Source organism: Aplidium turbinatum, chromosome 1 (genome assembly GCF_918807975.1).
Source record: "Aplidium turbinatum chromosome 1, kaAplTurb1.1, whole genome shotgun sequence".
Lineage (NCBI taxonomy): Eukaryota > Metazoa > Chordata > Ascidiacea > Aplousobranchia > Polyclinidae > Aplidium > Aplidium turbinatum.
Window position 1 is genome coordinate 34,723,326 of NC_137472.1, and position 17,427 is coordinate 34,740,752.

Below are 17,427 nucleotides of genomic sequence, written 5' to 3' on the forward strand. Positions count from 1 at the left end.
GCTTTGACGGGAGATGAAGCTATTGAGGCGTTTCAGAGTCAGGCAGGCCTCTCTTACCATTTGCTGGTTGAATGATTGGATTTATAAATAAATCCAAATTTTACCATTATTCAAGGCAACTTTTTTTGTGGAGACAGTTAGTTACTTGTTCTGACAGAAAGATAGTGTTGGATTCTTTACACAATAAAAGGATCTCAAACTCTAAGCTCTGTGCTCTTTTCTTTCAGGTTAAAATTGGATTGGTTTGAATCGTTATCCTCGAACTGACAAAGCTTTGATAGTTTATTCCTGGTAGTTTCGCTTACTTGTAGAGGCTTTTGACGCAGGGCCGGTTACCGCGATTGACAAAGTGAAGTTTCCGATTGTTAAAGTGTTGTTGCCAGGGAATTATTCCATCTATTAGGTGCTACTGAATGAAGAGCAGTCCTTAAAATGCGTTACTCAAGCGCACATCCCGAGAGTCGAACCAGCGCCGCTTGATCTTGAAGCTCCTTCGTGAAGCTTCACTAAATCACGCTCTAACCATCTGAGCTATCTGGGAAATTGTTTAGCAGAAACTCGTGAGCCCCGAGAGCCCAGCGGGTAAACATCCGCCGTTTTAAGAAAAAAGCGTCAAGACCAAGCAATTTGGTTCAACTTTTTGATTGTGCGCCTGAACAGTGGATTTCAAAGTCAATGGTTGAAAGCTTCTCAACTAAAGACAACAGCCAGAATAAAGCTTCAAAAAGTGTATTTGTTGGTCCAAGGATTACGATTCTCACAATCTTGTTATCAACACAAATCAACAACAAAGTTATAAGCATGTAGGCTATGTTTGGTAGGCATTTGCAGTCTAGAAAACCAAACAAAGTTAGCCTACATAATTGCTGCGATATTCAACTAAGAGTTCACGTATGGCTGGCTTGCTATGATTTTTAATGTAAAGTTTTGATTTGCAACTTCTATAGCAGGTAGCCTACAATATAAACTGCATTTTCTGCAACATCTTGATGTTTATCTAAAACTTTGGAGAATAGACCAAAATGATAAAGTCAAGTAGACAAAAATTAATGTTTGTCTTATCCAGGCTTACACCTGGTGGTTGAAGATTTAGAATAAGTGAACCGGAAGGCAAGGAAGCCAATCTTCGTGTCCACCTTCAGGCATGTCTTTAGGTGTCCTGCCACAGACACAACAGCATGCTCTGGAGCGGTGTCGAACCGGCGCCCTTTCGATTGCCTTTCCAGGGTTCTCACCACTCGGCTATGCAGCCGAGAAAAAAAAGTGTATGAACTAATGTTTCACTCAAACTCAACTGATAGTAACTTTTGTTTTTATGTTTTTGTGTAGCCTATCCAAATGTTTGCTTAATTGCATAGAACGAATAACGTAGCAGACTTAAATAAATTAAGGCCAATTAACCTGGAAGTCTTCTAAGAATTTTTTATTTGTTTACAATATGAGGAAACATTAACTTTGCTACATTTGTATTTTGTTGGCGATGACAGAGACCGAGCTTTAGGAAAAAAATTCATGGTTGAAAAGTGACTGAGCCGTTGAACACAGAAAATCAGAAATGACTGGAATATTAAAAGAATTCAAGAAGCCGAATGAAGCGGAAGGACAATCGTTTCCCAAGTTTTCCTCACCACCTAAGGATGGTGAAGGTAGTGAAGGTAAATGATCCAGTTGAGTTTAAGCTTTTGTGTCAGCGTAGCCTACCACTCAGTGGCGTATTCTCCAAGCATGCAAGGCATGCACTGTATGCCTTTCACTTGTACAAGTTTAATCAGGGGCTCCGAGAGTGGGGGAGGGAAGTTGGGCAACTTTCCTCCCTAGCATGTAGGGTAAAGGAAAAACGAGTTTTTGTCGTTTTGTCACTTTTGATAGGGGTCTATTTTTATTACTAGGCCTACAATAAAAATGTACCAACTTAAAAATAAACAAATTTTTGAATGAAATACGTAGTTCTAAGTATTTTTCGATTAATGTAGGTGCTACTTCAAATCAAAAACAAATCATTCTCGTATTAATTAAGGTAGGTTTATGTTAAACAGCTTCAAGACATAAAATCTGATTAAGCTATTACTGACTTTTGTATCACTGAACCGTTTCTATTGTTTTAATTTGAAAACTGGTGCTGCTTTGGCTACGTGTAGCCTGCTATTTTTTCTTGACCAACTTAACCTTGACTTCAAAAACTGCGTTGGCCAGGTAGCCTATATGATAATGGATAATGGATCTATATGATAGTGATAATGCTTTATGATAAGGGATCCAACATGTCTGGAAGAGGAAAGATGTTCATTGTTTATGCAAGATTAAAGGAAGTAAAATCTTCCTGTTTATTTTCTGTTTATGGATGTCACTGCGAAAATCTAGCTGGAGTTCATGGTGTGCAGTTGGGACTTGTGGAACAAATTTAGACAAGTTGTAGCCCACAATCATGATATTTTGGATGAGTCGGTACTTTTAAAAGAAAGCTAGACAGCAAATTTGAGCTGCAAACCGGAACGTACCACCCCATGATCTCTACTCAAAAAAATCATTGATTGCAACTTTCAAAACAATTTCCTAAAATATTTTCGTCGCTTTGAGAATTGTTTACGTAAATTGGTAGGCCTATCTCGAACGGCTGCGAGTTGAACACTTGGTTTTAGCACATAGAAATTTGTAAAAAATTGTTTACGCTCCAATATAACTCAAAACCTATCGAACAGCCTATGCACAACCTATTGTGCATCAAATCAGACTATGCAAAACCTTTAATTTTTGATGCTGTAATCCGTAATTTTGCATTGCAAAAAGCCCGGAATGGATTAAATGCTTTGTTGAGCTATTTTCATTGCCTGTAGACCTATTGTGTGCATACAATTGTTTCTCCATCTATGATAAAGTTACCAGCTACAACAATTTTGATTCGCATCTGAATGGAACCAATAGCCTAGTCTACTTGCACGCAAGTTTGTCATGGGAAGGAGACCATTGTCATCGACCCAACAACATTCAGGACGTCGATCACCTGATCAAGAATCGCCCAGCCACCAAAATCAGTGGCAGATATGGAGCAGTTGGCTACATGCATGAGGCAACATTTTTAAACACTGGTTGAAGCGCCAACTGCACCACATATGAGATGTGCACACCATAGCACTCTAGGCCTACAAGTTTTCTAGCTAAAATAGTGAGCAACAATGGCAATCTTGTCGTAAGTGTAGGCCTACTCGAGTGATCTTGGTTGATTTCATATAGATTATAGAAAGATGTTTTTTTCGTATGGAAACGTTTATTAAAATCTAAACTTTAAAGGAATTCAATTTTACGCTGAGGAAAGTCGGCCAAGTTCAGCGTAAGACACATGATGCAACGCAAGATAAAAATTTGTTGCTTTTCTTTTTGCTGAAAAAAAAAATTTTTTTTGGCGCCCATTTTTCGTAGGCTATTGTTTCCCGACTAGTCCTGATTTCTCCCGGAGGCCCTGATTATGATCAAAACAGAAATCTATGAGAAACAGCGAATTTATGCATGAAAATTGAAAATTTTAGTAGCAGAACCTCTTCGCTCTCTTAATTTCAATATTCAAAAACAACTGTTCGCTTTCAAAGTTTGACAACCATGCTGAAGCTCGCGGAGGAGAGCTTAGCATGGGTTGATTACAATTTGCCTATAAACCGCTCATTTACAACACTGTGGCGTAAATGGGATCAAAGCATGCGGATTTAAAATTGCATGCAAAACAAAAATCGCAATCTGGAGATATTCCCATTATGAAAGTTGTAAGTTATGGCTGACACTAGTAAGCTACCGTGTTTGTTCCTTTTTTGACAATGAAATTTTTAGACTATTCCAGTTTTAGGCTATAAACAAAAAACAGATAAAGGTGAGATTAAGTAAATAAAATAGTTAAATGTGGCGAAGATAGCCGGAAACAGAAAAATGCCCTCAGTTACAACGGGGATCAGGTGTGCTGAAGGGCATAGGCTACACCACGGCATAGCGCTTCATGTCCGCTTTCATGCAACGCAGGATAAAGATATAAAATCAAGACATTGGTTTCATGGTTTATTCCAAGCCTCATTTTTCGAAAAACGGCTCGAACAATTATATCACCTATCTGACTGCAATGCTTAGATTGCAAGAAAAGCTATAAAACCTAAGGCAATTTTTTATTTGGAACCATGACCCCAGACCTCCCTACAATGGGTATGATCGTATGACCCTCTTTCCATTGCATGACAATAAAAATCAACCCGGATACGCCACTACAGTACCACTGGTTTCCCCCGTATAAGCATATGATAAACTGTTTCTACAACCTATAGACCCGCTTGAATGTAAAACGGCTTATTTTGAAAGATTGTCATAGACTTAAAGGTGAAACGATAGCCCATTATTGCTTCATGGTGCGTTCATGCAACGTTACACCAGCTGCATAGGCTACTTATGGAGTTATAATTGGAAATTTTTTCAAGAATTGGAAAAGCTCCGCATTTCCACTAAGTTTTTGTACAATGTCTATAGTCTATGCAGGTCAGTAGCCTACATTGGTCAATGCGAATTTGTGACGTCCTTGCAACTTTAATGCGATTCTCGTAAAAGTGACAATCATCGTTTGAAAATCTTGTGTTGTATTATCAGTCAGTGCAATTAATAGAAAATTGAAACTTTTGATTATTCTAATGTTCAGCATTGTGGAGTCCACATAAGTTTACAAAGGTCTTTAAAAGACCAAACTCAGCCTCATTCAAGGGTGTCCAAACTCAAAATGCTTTGAGGGCCAAATATATAAGTTACGTGTGAAGTAACCCGAGGGCAGCAATTCCTAATTCGAAATCAATAAACAAAATAGCACTGTAAGAACGCAAAAAGAGATAGTAAGAATGTATAGATTGCAATAAAGGAAATAGTAGTAAAAATAAAAAGATAGAAAAACACTGGCCTAGACCTTGTAAGGTGGTTAAATTTACACGAACATGAAATCTTAAGATTATATGAATAGCAAACACTCAATGTAATTCTATATAGGATGCAGCATTATAACTACAGGAGGTACGGTATATTACAAAAATAATGTGTAATAACTACTGTAATACTACCTCCGGAAATAAATGGACAACTGCTCTTAAAATTAGTCTGTTGTCACCACTCAAGTTATTTATTCAATGTTACTCGTTTTCCAATCATACTCGTAGTTTGTCGAACTAAACAGAGGTTAATCAAAGTTCAAAACTTCCGTGCAGTGCAGTTGACTCTGGCGCATTGTCATTTAGGTTTTTAAGTGAAAAAGAGTGTACATTTTACAAAAATAACAATCCTCCTCTACTTGAAAAATGCTTAGACTTACTTTCGCAAGCGTGGACTACGATTGCCTGAGACCACCTTAATTTAAAGCTTATGCGTGACAGTGCGATTAAAGATCACATCACAATATCGTTTCAATAGGTCAATCGAAGTTGAAAGGCCTATCCAGAGGTACAGTAGGTCTTATTTAGTAGGCTACCAAACGAAAATCTTAGAAGTTCTGCATTCAGCGGATAATAGCCTAATCCCTCAAAACCAGACAAATGAATGCTTGGTGTTCGCTTGTTTGCTACTATACTCTGCTTATTCTAACTTCATTAATTTCTCGTATTTTGCTCATTTTTCACATCTAATGTGATCTGTTGTAATATTGAAATTGCAATGTCCAGAGGTATCGCTTGTCGCTTGTACACCTAACAGGCTGGGCCGGATTTAGAAAAGAAACGTCCTAGGCTATTTTCCATTTGAGGCCCCCAACCTCCACCCCAACAGCCATAGAGACGGTATTTCAAACAATGGTTCATACCATAGTTGAATCATCTGAATTAAATTAGTGATGGCAAAATATGCACGCAAGCAAAGATGTCGCTAGCATATTTTCGGGGGGTGGCAAATGAGCATAATTGCACATGTCAGTGAGCCCAGCAACGTGGGGGTCTGGAGGATCTCCCAGGAAGTTTTGAAAAAAAGGTCTAAAAATTGCACATTTTGAGAGTAGTCTACTTTCAACCCAAATCTATAGCAAAACTCTGTCAAATCATGCTGCAACAGAGGGTAAAAAGTTTATTTAGCCTAAGTTGCTGGTCACAGCGGTAAACCATAATCTCTTCGTGGGAAAATTGTAACATAAAGTTCCCGGATCCGTTTGTCTGCATGTAGTGACCGAAAAAGAAACACTCTTTGAAACGTCTATTCAATAAGTGTATTCTTGTAAAATTAGCCCGCGGCTATCGAAATCGAGATGCAACGCCTTACACCTCTAAAAACTGTCACTACGATACAGATTACTTGGATAAAAGACGGAAAATTTGTCCAGCTAGCAAGCACCAAATAAACCAGTTAAATGTGCGACCGACTTCCAACAAACAACTTCGAGAATGAATCAGAAAAATTTGTGATAACTCAAAGGCACGTCAGCAGTAGTGTGACGCAATATTTCATGTTTAAACAGGTTTCAAACTGAAACAAGTTTAAACAGGTTTGACACAAGTCTTACGAACGATGGTGCAATTTTGGCACATGTTTTAGGAATTTCCATGACGTAATATTCAGTAGACCTGAACGGTTTTTATATGACGTTTGATTAGGTGAACAATTGTCTGGAACAGTTGCATAAAACCAACACATCTGAAAAAATAAATAGTGGTACGGCAATTAGTTCAATATAGGCTAGGCTTCAATTTGTCAATAAATACCTTTGGCAAAAATACAGCAAGTAGGCTACTTTACTTATCCAATGTTCATATTAATTTAGAGGTGTAGGGTACTTGTTCGCTAGGGATTGCTGTTCTGTTTAGTTGCATCATTGCGAGACCTGACTCTCTATCAATCAATGGTTTATGCAAGTTGTTAATACAATGCAAAAGTGGCACATATTTTCATACTGACAGGAAGACAACGGAACGACCATATGATCTACAAGTCAATTGCCACCTGACAGAAGTGATAATTTTGTCATTTCAGATACACACAAAAATGTAACTGACACTGACAGTATATCAATATTTATTGGTTAATAGCCTAGCTTAAAAGTCTGTTGGTCGGTGCATATATGAAAATATTTTGATGAGGCAATTACTTCCTTTGACTACGCCCCTGCACGCAAGTGGTGAAATTAGATCACCAAAGGCTAACTAGCAAATTTAGAAAAACAAGTTTTGGTGGCACAAAGGCTCTCAACAATGCTTAGAGAGAATAAACAATGCAAAAGTTGTCTAAAGTATAAAAAGTTTAGTTGGGGCACCTTGAAACCTTATCTTGTAAGATCTACGTAGTGCTCTAGTTTAATCACTAAAGGGGGGTATGTGATGAGAAAGCTTTGTAACCACACCATAACTAGTAAAAAGTTTCTTGTTGACAGGTGTCCGGCTGGAGTTCCAGTGTACGATTGAGGGAGTACCTACTCCTAAGGTCGTTTGGAGAAAAGGTCAATGGCTTCAAATAGACGACGGGGGGCGCTATGACGTAAAGAGGGACCTGGAGACCGGTGTCTGCACCATGGCAATAAAAGTCGGTTGACAAATAAATTAAAAGTAATTACGGTATAAGGTTGTTGATTTGTTGTAGATGTAATCGAACGCAAGAAGTTAGCTGTAAAATTAGTTCTTGTTTCATTTGTCACAGACAACTCGGACCTCAGATCTCGGGAAGTACAAAGTTGTTGCAACTAACGACTTTGGTGAAGTGACCTGCCCATTTGCCGTCAAAATAAACAAATCCGACAAAAATCAAGCAGATAGTGTGAAGAATTTTAAAACCCAGCTCAAGCATCGGTATGTAAAGATTGTAAGCTAATTACTGTTGATCTATAATCACCAATCCGGTTTTTTAAATTGTTTTGTCTTGCTGACTATACATAGCCTAAATACATTAAAAAGTTGGTTTATTTTTAAAATAATGTTGAGGACCATAGTTAAAATATTTTTATTGCCGCACACTTTTCATTAAAATTTCAAAGAAGCACTTTTCAAATAAAATTATTTTTTTTTACTTTTACTCATACTATTGGACTCATAGCATTTGACTATAAATGCTTAATAAACTAATCTTCACAGCATGAAAGTGAAATAGAAATATTGTTTAGGGAAGTAAAGCAGAAACAAAAGAAAACACCAGAGGAATTGGAAAAAGAGGTCCTAGAAATTCTTAAGACCGCAGATCCTAAAGATTATGAGCGAATTTGCATGCAACACGGGTTTTATGATTTTAGGTACAGATCTCTTTTATTTTATCACTAAGAATATAAACCAGTTGAATAAATTAACTTGAATAATACTTAAACCATTTCCTTGTGTGCTAGCCTAGCCTACTGAGGCAATTCTCCCGGGACGAGTCGGGAAGAGTAAAACAAATGATTTTAAAGACTTTTTAAGTAATCGTATTTCTTCTTCTATTTTCCTTAAACCTCCAGACGTGTACGAAATAATAGAAGAAATACCTATATCATCTAAAATTGAATAAATCAACAGGGAGTAATGGTATCTCGCCTTATTTCCTTCGAATCTCTTCAAGCATCATAGCCTTGCCTCTACACATCCTTTTCGACCACACATTTTTGAATGGCATTTTTCAGATGTTCTCAAAATTGCTAAAGTCACTTCAATTTATAAATCTGGAAGCAAACTCTACAAACAAATCAAAAAATCACCTCTCTACCAAAATTGTAGTTTAGTTTTAATTCATTACTCGGCTCTTTTCAAAACTATAGCTTTAAAAAACGCAACGAAATTTACAACCTTACTACTCGAAACTCGACCAACCTAGATTACTATTATTATCGATACACAACCACTAAACTACAACGCTCTATGAAATACTCAGGTGCAAAAATTTGAGATAATATACCAGTTGAAATTCGCAAATTCTCCTTCACAACTTTTAAAGGAATACACAAAAAGAAAATTATTGACACATATCAGGCAAATGCTAAATTACAAATCAAATTTGCAATTGTAACATAGGCTACGTTGACCTACCTAAACTTTTAATTTCTTATCATCTTGGACAGCTGCTTCACTGTTATTCATTTATTTATCTCAATTAGCCAATTATAATTAATATCATTGATGAGTTTAGAGGTGGCTACTTGACTTGAAGACCTTGAATGGTCCCATCGAAGGCTCCGCTGCTGAGATGCTATTATCATTTTCTTTTCTTTTTTAATTGTAATCTTTTTAACAGTTTTACTGTAGCCTACATTGTGTTTTGATTTATTGTACATCTTTTTCGCAGCAGCCAATACACATCTATCTATCTAATTGGAGAGGCCGTAGCCCCTGCAGTCTTTATAGACAAGCCGCCATTGATTACAATATAGAACAGGACAAACAGATGATTTCATTTTAGATTGATTCTTCGTAAACTGGAGAAGCTGAAACGAGTCGACGCTCCCCAGGTTGAATTTGAGGCTGCGAGAGTCTTGAAGGAGCTGCGTCACGTGACCGTCAACGACGAAGGAACAGCTGTGTTTGAAATGCATATGGAAAACCTTTCTCCAGAGAAACATCTTATGTAAAACTTTTTATACTTTTTTTGCTTGATATTACTGCTTGTTATCTCGACCTGCTGGACATCACTGATTCTGCCAAAACACAGCATAAAATATTTGCATAAAAACTTCGTATTTGCAAATATAATAATAGCCTACCATAATCATCAATCATTTTATTTTTCTTCATTAACTCGTCCGGGACGAAAAAGATACTAACTACAAAAATTAATCTAAACCTACCAGTACGTTAATGAACGGGAAAAGGTGGCAAAACCTTGAAAGATTTAAAACGTGCCTAAATGAAAAATTATGTAGAAGGCTATATATCAGTAGGCTAGTTAGCACGGCCACAAAACCCAAAAAACAAATAGCAAAAAGTAAAACAAAAACAGAAAGAAGCACACATGTAGTAATGAATGACAGCCTAATGAAAAGTGTTGTGGATTGAATTTTCCAGTTCCAATATTGATGTGGATGAGCAGTCATAATAATAATAGGATGGAGAAAAAAAACGGACATAATAGAAACCCATCCTCAGGCAAAAGCCCCGTTTCGATGTGGCCCAGGAGAGCAGGTGTTGAGCTCTTTTTATGGTCAGACTGCACATCTCACAGTAGCCTAAGACGATTGAGGCTTGATATCCAGTTTCAGTTATTGTTTCTTGTCCTGGTGGGTGATGGAATGGATGAGCTGGTAGATGATGATATCCTGATGGTGTTACCGGTATTATCATCATAAATCAGTGCTTGCTGCTTATCTTGGCGAGACATGTTAAGGTCCGTACATTTGTTTACAAAAGCAAGGTTCTTCTTAGCGCAACAACTACTAAATATTGTTTTTGTTATGTATTATTTTAATCAGTGGTTGAATGCCTGTATAAATATGTAACATTGCAAAGATTAAGAAAAGGCATTCTTCGTCCGACTATAAAAATTTTCCAAAACCAAGATTTAGTCAGCATTCCAGCTTAAACAGTATTGATTTAACATAGATTTATGGGCTGTTCATTAATAATATCTTTGATTCACTGGTCATTAACCCTTAGGCGGTTGGGCTCTCTGGAGTCTTGCTCAGTTTGGGGGGGGGCTGTCGATTCTTCTTATGCTTTAGGAGTGATATCTCTGTTATTTTTTAAGGCACGGTTTCAAAATTTGGGATTCACTTTGTAAAACTATTCACGCAGAGCATATCGAAAAATTAAAACTATGTACATTTTAGAACTGCTTATATACGTTGAAATGTTGATGTGACTTATGACGTTTGAATTATTTGGTATTTTTTGATAGAGTAATGAAAAACATGCATTGCAATGTTGTGATTAAATTTTTTTTACATAATCTTTATTTAAATCATTTGATTAACGAGACATGGGCCAAATTAATTGCTTTCATCCAGCTGGTGGAAAAATTTTGAACAATAGAATATGAAATATTTCAGAGGATGTGCTGAGAAATGCCTTATATCTCTCAATTTATAACCTTTATTCGCTCAAAATTTGAGCTCAATAGAGGTGAATAAAAGTTAGGAAAAGTCAAGAAATCTCGTAGTCGCAGCCTCAGTGGTTTTAGAGATACAACTGTTGATACAAAAAAGTTGAATTGACAGCCCCCCCCCAACCTTCAAAGGGTTAAGTTTGATATTCACTCCAATCTTTCAGGTGGTTTAAAGATGGAGAGTTGCTCCCAATTCCAGGCAAAGAAAAGCGACATGAGCTCAGAAGAATAGGAAATGTCGTTCAATTGATCATTCGGAACGCAAACGCTGATGATGCAGGCACTTATACTCTTGACATTGGAGGCCAGAGATTTGATGCGATTCTTACGATTAAAGGTACGCCTTTCATCCTATCGTAAGTCAGGCATTATTAATATCTTAGTATTTTGAAATGGTTGACAAAAACAGGTAACCAATATGTTTGTAATTTTTAGCATTGTTTTAGCTAAATGTCCTCCAAAGGATTTCAATTAAAGTATCTTATTATAAACAAAATCTGTAATTTAAGAGATGAAAAGCTTTTTTCATCAAACCATAGTGAATGTTGTTCTTTTGCTTTAAAAATTTACCTAGAAGATTTAGAGTCCTATCTATTCTACAATGCAAGCTGTGTAGCCTACTGTATATTACGTGCCATCTTCTGTGGCTGTGTCTTTTATCCAATTGAAATGCTTGACTTGTAAACCACAAAAGTTACTTTACCCTAGCGAAGTTGTTATCGTACACTCATGAATTTCTTCAAACCCATACGACGGACCGTAGGCTACTTATATTTAACACTACAGTGTTTAAAGTTAACTTTTAGACCTTATGTCGCTGAAGAGCACAGCAGTGAAAGTAAAAGTGAAACCATGTAACTTGGTGGTCAGTTTTCAGCAAACATTATGAAGTTTTTATTATTTGAAATCTACAAAATCTGATTTTATAAATGTAAGCTTACAAATTCTTTCAACAGGTCTCACCAATCTTTCGTTTTTCAGAACAACTTTTAGAGTTTGGCACCAGACTTAAAAACCAAACAGGAAAAGTTAGAGGCCGTTGTGTTTTCGAGTGCTCAACCACCAGGCGAGGACAAAAAATTCAGTGGTTTAGGGATGGAAAACCTCTGCACCTTAGAGGTGGCACTGGACGGATGCAAGAAGTAACAGAGGCAAAATCACACAAGTACGACAAAACAGATGGCCTATCTTGTCCATGCATAATACTTTTAACTTGTTAATAAATTATACAGTACAAAGAGTTGATTGTAGAAGACAATTTGAATATTTAGAAGCAACACAGAAAACAACAATGAAACTTGCAAACATTGTTGCTTGATTATTTCTTTGTTGTTGATATTGCTCAATGCTCATCTTGCAAACAGTAAACTAAAACTGAGTGAGTCAGAAAACAACCACATAACATCAAAAATCCACCTATTCCACATTGATTGTAGTCAGAGCCGTGTTAACCACCCCCCGTAACCTACTCTCCGGCCGGGCGGCCACGTCTGATTAGGAGCCTTCTCATTTTAGTCTGTCTAATGTTTTTTTATTGTTTAAAAACTAAAAAATACTACAAAAGTTTGATGATTAATCAATAGCTAATTAAATCATGCAAGGCCGTATTTATTGCTTTTCAAACCATCGACTGAGGGCCTATTTCTAACTATGGCCCACTCATATTTAGTTTGTGCAGCGTTTTTCGACTTATAATTTTACACTTTTTTTTCAATTTTTGTAAATAAAGATTTCGCTTCCTTCGCTCGCTCAATCACATTTCGTTCATCTCGACGATATTGGGCAAGCAGTTGGGGATTAAAGGAGTGAAGAGTTTTTAGTGTTGGTCACAGCGGTAAACCATGATCTCTTCGTGGGAAAATTGTAACATAAGATTCTCGGATCCGTTCGTCTGTATGCAATGACCGAAAGAAACACTCTTCTGGTAACGTCTATTCAAGAACTGTATTTCTGTAAAAATAGCCTCAAAGCTGTCGAAATTGGGACGCCACACCGTACGCCTCTAAAAACTTGTCACTGCGATACAAACTACTTAAGTAAAAGACGGAAATTTTGTCCAGCTGGCAAGCACTAAGCAAAACAGTTAAATTTGCGACCAACTTCTTCAAGCAACAATTTTAAAATGAGAATAAATTACGATATTTCAAACGCACGTAAGCAGTTACTGTGACGTAATATTGATAGGCAATGATAAGTTATTCAAGCACCTGTTCAAGCCTGGCCCACACCTGCTCAAGTCTGGCTCACACCTGCTCAAGTTTGGCTTACACCTGTTCAAGTAATTAAAGATTTAACGATGATGTAATGTTATGCTGCAGCTAAAACGGTTGTGCAATTTAAGATTTAACAATGATGTAATCTTTGCTATTTTCTAGCAACAGTCCATGACGTAAGACGTCAGGTTTAGTAGACAACGGTTCTATGTGACGTTTGATATGAAAATTGTCCGTAACAAGTGTCTAAAAAAAGCTAACAAAATGATGCAATATTTCGAAGTTAACACTGCTCATTCAAATAGCCTAGTTAATTAGTAATAACTAAATGGAGAGATTTCAATGTGAATCGAGAAAGGTTATGAAGTAAAAATGTTATCTGTGAAGGTGGGCACACCTCCGGTAAAATTTTCGAAGCTTTTGCTTGCTGAAAGGCTACAACATACTAGGCTATACAAACTTTCATGAAATAAATTGTTGAAATTCTTTTGTTTTTTTTGAATAAAAAAATTTTTAAAATGACAGGCTAACTTCAATTTTAAACAAAACTGTTTCTCGGCAGCCGATTTGTAGCAAGAATTGACAGCGATAGACACCGTGTTTCGCCCATGAGGCTGGGCTCGTCAGTATCGCACCACTAATTCTGCCACAAAGGTATTCGACCACCGCTTTACCAGTCAGTTTAACTCTTATTTTTGTGGAAAGAAAAGAGCCAACAAAACCAGCAGGCGCCAGGGCAGAGGACATTGTAAAAGAAAGGGGCGTTCTTCCCGGCTATCAGCACAAGGCTGAGCACTCACTAGTACAGCGAGCAGTTGCGATTCGCTAACCATAACGGTGTGGCTTCCACGCTAGCCATTCAGACCATCCAATCAACAATATGTTTCTCGGCAGCCGATTTGTAGCAAGAAGCGGTGTCTATCGCTGTCAATTCTTGCTACAAATCGGCTGCCGAGAAACATATTGTTGATTGGATGGTCTGAATGGCTAGCGTGGAAGCTACACCGTTATGGTTAGCGAATCGCAACTGCTCGCTGTACTAGTGAGTGCTCAGCCTTGTGCTGATAGCCGGGAAGAACGCCCCTTTCTTCACAATTTAAACAAAACTTTTACCCTAATCCAATTTTAATTTGATGAATTCGGTTACATACAAATTGTGCATCTTGATAAAAAAAATATTGCTTCTAAAATGTGACCAATACAAGATTATATTTGTCAAAATTTGTTTGGAGGCAAGCCTCCCACACCCCTTTCCGTTTCATTTGTTTATACATTAAGTTTTGCACTACATTGTTCATTTATGTTATAAATTTTACTTTATTAAAATTTTGGTCCTTTTCTAACTTTTTTCTAGATTCCCTTCTGCATTGTCGGTATATAGTCCATTAACTATTTTTTTTTCTAGAAAATCGTAAAGTTGTTTACTCTTTGCTAAAAAGAAGATTGCAAATATTTTCTCACATTGAAAGAGCTTGCCTCCCTAAACGCTTTCTGGTCCTAATTTTAAGAACAATCACTAAACACAGAGGCCCACTAGTGAATTTCGGGGGGGGAATGGTGCTCACACGGCCCTGATTGCAGCCTATCCATGATTGGCTTAGTCCTCCATAGCCTTAGCCTATCGTCTCAAAATTTTTGTGTCATTTCTGGAAAGGTAGCCTACTGCATCGTCGTGAGGTTTTCCAATTCCTTGGACTTTGTATAAATTCCCAAAAAGGGAACATTCTTTTATCAATGTTATCAATCTGAAGTAGAGTGTTTTGGAATTAGTTGCAGCAATGTTTTATAAACGCAGTTAGGGAATTTTCTAGAATTTGATTTTCAAAACTATGAGATAATAAATCGGAAAAGGCTCAAAATAAAAGAAACTCCAGCATCCGTGATGGCAGAACTGTAACATTAATTTCTTTTTCTTTTGCAGGCTTATCATTTCGGAGCTAGATTTGAAAGATAGCGGAGTTTATTCAGCGCGTCTAGGAGATCTTGAAACATCCGCAGAACTTAAAGTTCAAAGTATGGTGTTGTAGAAACTTTTAAACAATATTAAGTAAGAAAATCAGGTCGAGATAACTTATGATCTCTGTTGTACTTGCAAACACTTTAGTAGCCTAAACTTTGACTATAATCAAAGAATATACCAATAAGTTACCTCATTGATGACATGTAGGCTACATCAATGATGTACAGTGACCATGTTTTGGGTATTCACTTTGTTTAGCAGGTTTTAAACACACACTAGGTTTGCAGTCTGCTCAGTAGCTATTCAGATCATAGCAAAGTAAACTGATGTGATATGACATAAAGAATCACAGTGCAAATCAGGCATGTGTTTAAATTTTTCTGAAAAATGTGAACTCTCAAAAAATACAGTCACTGCTGCACATAAAAGGCTACTTGTAAATTAATGTTTTGGTTATACCATGTATCGACAACTTTTTATTGTTTGTATGACTGTTGTATTAAGTAGTTGTGGCGCCGGGACCAGACAAGTTCAAACCTACAATCAATTTAGAATCTTCTCCGAGAGATAGTTTTTTCGTTTTTAGCTGCCCCCATTCGGTTTCGAAACCGACTTGTCAATACCGAGGTAAAAGAAAAGACATCGGCAACTTTTGAATGTTCCGTCAGTTCAAAAGACGTTCAACCCATATGGACAGTCAACGGAGAAAGAGTTTCTAGCACCGGACGGTAAAGCTCTACATAGGCTAATTGATTATTATGCTACAAGTCGGTAGCCTACCTAATTTCAACCGAGCAAATGGAAATTTGTTTTTAACTTGTGCCAACAGAGCTTGTAGCATTTCAGCGAATGACTGACGTTGACAAGCGAGAAAACTTTGCAGGTAGCCTAAGTACCAAATTTTTTTGAAACTTTTGATAAAACCCTTCTTAAAGTTTTGAATTGCTCAGTTTTGACCTGCTCAAACTGAACTTAGGCCTACCAAATGCTACAAACTTACTAAGTTGCGTTTTTCTGGCACTTTACTTCTGGACTCAAAGTTTGATGAGCTTTTGCTTGCCATGTTTCATCATTTGCTAAAGTTGTGGCAGCTGCATGATCTGATTGCTCACTTGATTTACGTGAAAAACGTAGGCCTACAGTGGGCTTTACTTGTTAAAGCATTCGATGCTGAGTAGTTTGACTTCATTCGTACGTAATTTCTGAGTTTTTTTACACTATATCAAACCGAATCCTGTACTGCCACGAGGCAGAACCGGAAGAGTTTTCCGAATTACTGTTGATTCACCGTGTTTAAGACCTACCCTACACAGGGATATCTAAAGAAGGGGATGCAAAGGCTCATAGTGATTGCCTTATTCTTATGACACTACCAGGGCTGTAATTTGTAGCGCGTGAAACGTAAAGGTTCTTTTCAAAATTGCAGAAAGTTTTGTAGTGCAGCTGGTACAATCAGCTACAGACGACAGTTATTAAATGTTATATAGAATATCTTTAAAGAATACCTGTTTGGAAAAACAGTTGAAAAGTTACTAGTAAGCTGCTTTTCTTAACAAAACCTTTGCAATAGGCTAGATGTAAAGCAAGTATACGGGTAGTTGAATTAACAAGTAGGCTGACCATGAGCATGTAATGAGTATCCAGTCCTATGCTAATAGCGCAATGCAGGTTATCATAACAAGATTTATTAAACTACTATCGCCGCCAATTGTCATTTTACGATAAAAAGACATTATTTACGATAAACAGAAGCCCTTTTACTGTCAGACGTATTAAAAGCCTTCGTATCCCCTTTTTTAATCCCTGCCCCTACCCTACCCTTCCTTAAGGATTTATCGTTTTCATTGAGATTGTATTTTTAAATTTTCCTAAGGTACATCATAAAGTCGGGAGATATTCACAGCCTTACAATAAAAAGAGTTGGACTTGCTGACAATAAAGCAGTTGTAAAAGTCAGTTTCGGGGAAACATTTTCGTCTGCTGATTTGCATGTAGTTGGTGAGTTGGTAAGAATTCGACAAGAAAATTAAGCAGAATTACCAAACTATTTTAAAACATGTTCCTGGTGAGACTTTATTTGTCTTACGCATAAAAGGGTTTGAAAAGAAAACACAGTTCTCGTAAGTTAGTTTTCAATTATTTTCATAAATATAATAATTTTAGTCTGCTGCAGAGCTCTGGTAAGCTACCATAGCCTACGTTCAAAGGGATATCGGTTCGACACGTATGTCCAATCAAGATAATTGCGGGTTTAGAAAAGAATTAAACACA

At 37.1% G+C, this 17,427-nt stretch overlaps 1 protein-coding gene across 1 annotated transcript in view; it reads left to right on the forward strand.

The window, feature by feature from the left end:
• Positions 1–1,555: 1,555 nt before the first annotated feature.
• The window catches only part of LOC145769110 (myosin-binding protein C, cardiac-type-like), a 47,990-nt gene continuing 32,118 nt past the window's right edge, over positions 1,556–17,427 (forward strand). The window contains exons 1-10 of the mRNA XM_082580707.1: positions 1,556–1,655; positions 7,361–7,509; positions 7,624–7,772; positions 8,084–8,209; positions 9,346–9,510; positions 11,148–11,320; positions 11,965–12,148; positions 15,118–15,209; positions 15,743–15,884; positions 17,030–17,154. Of these exons, the coding sequence (XP_082436833.1) occupies positions 1,556–1,655; positions 7,361–7,509; positions 7,624–7,772; positions 8,084–8,209; positions 9,346–9,510; positions 11,148–11,320; positions 11,965–12,148; positions 15,118–15,209; positions 15,743–15,884; positions 17,030–17,154 (1,405 nt within the window). The remainder of the gene's footprint in view (positions 1,656–7,360; positions 7,510–7,623; positions 7,773–8,083; positions 8,210–9,345; positions 9,511–11,147; positions 11,321–11,964; positions 12,149–15,117; positions 15,210–15,742; positions 15,885–17,029; positions 17,155–17,427) is intronic.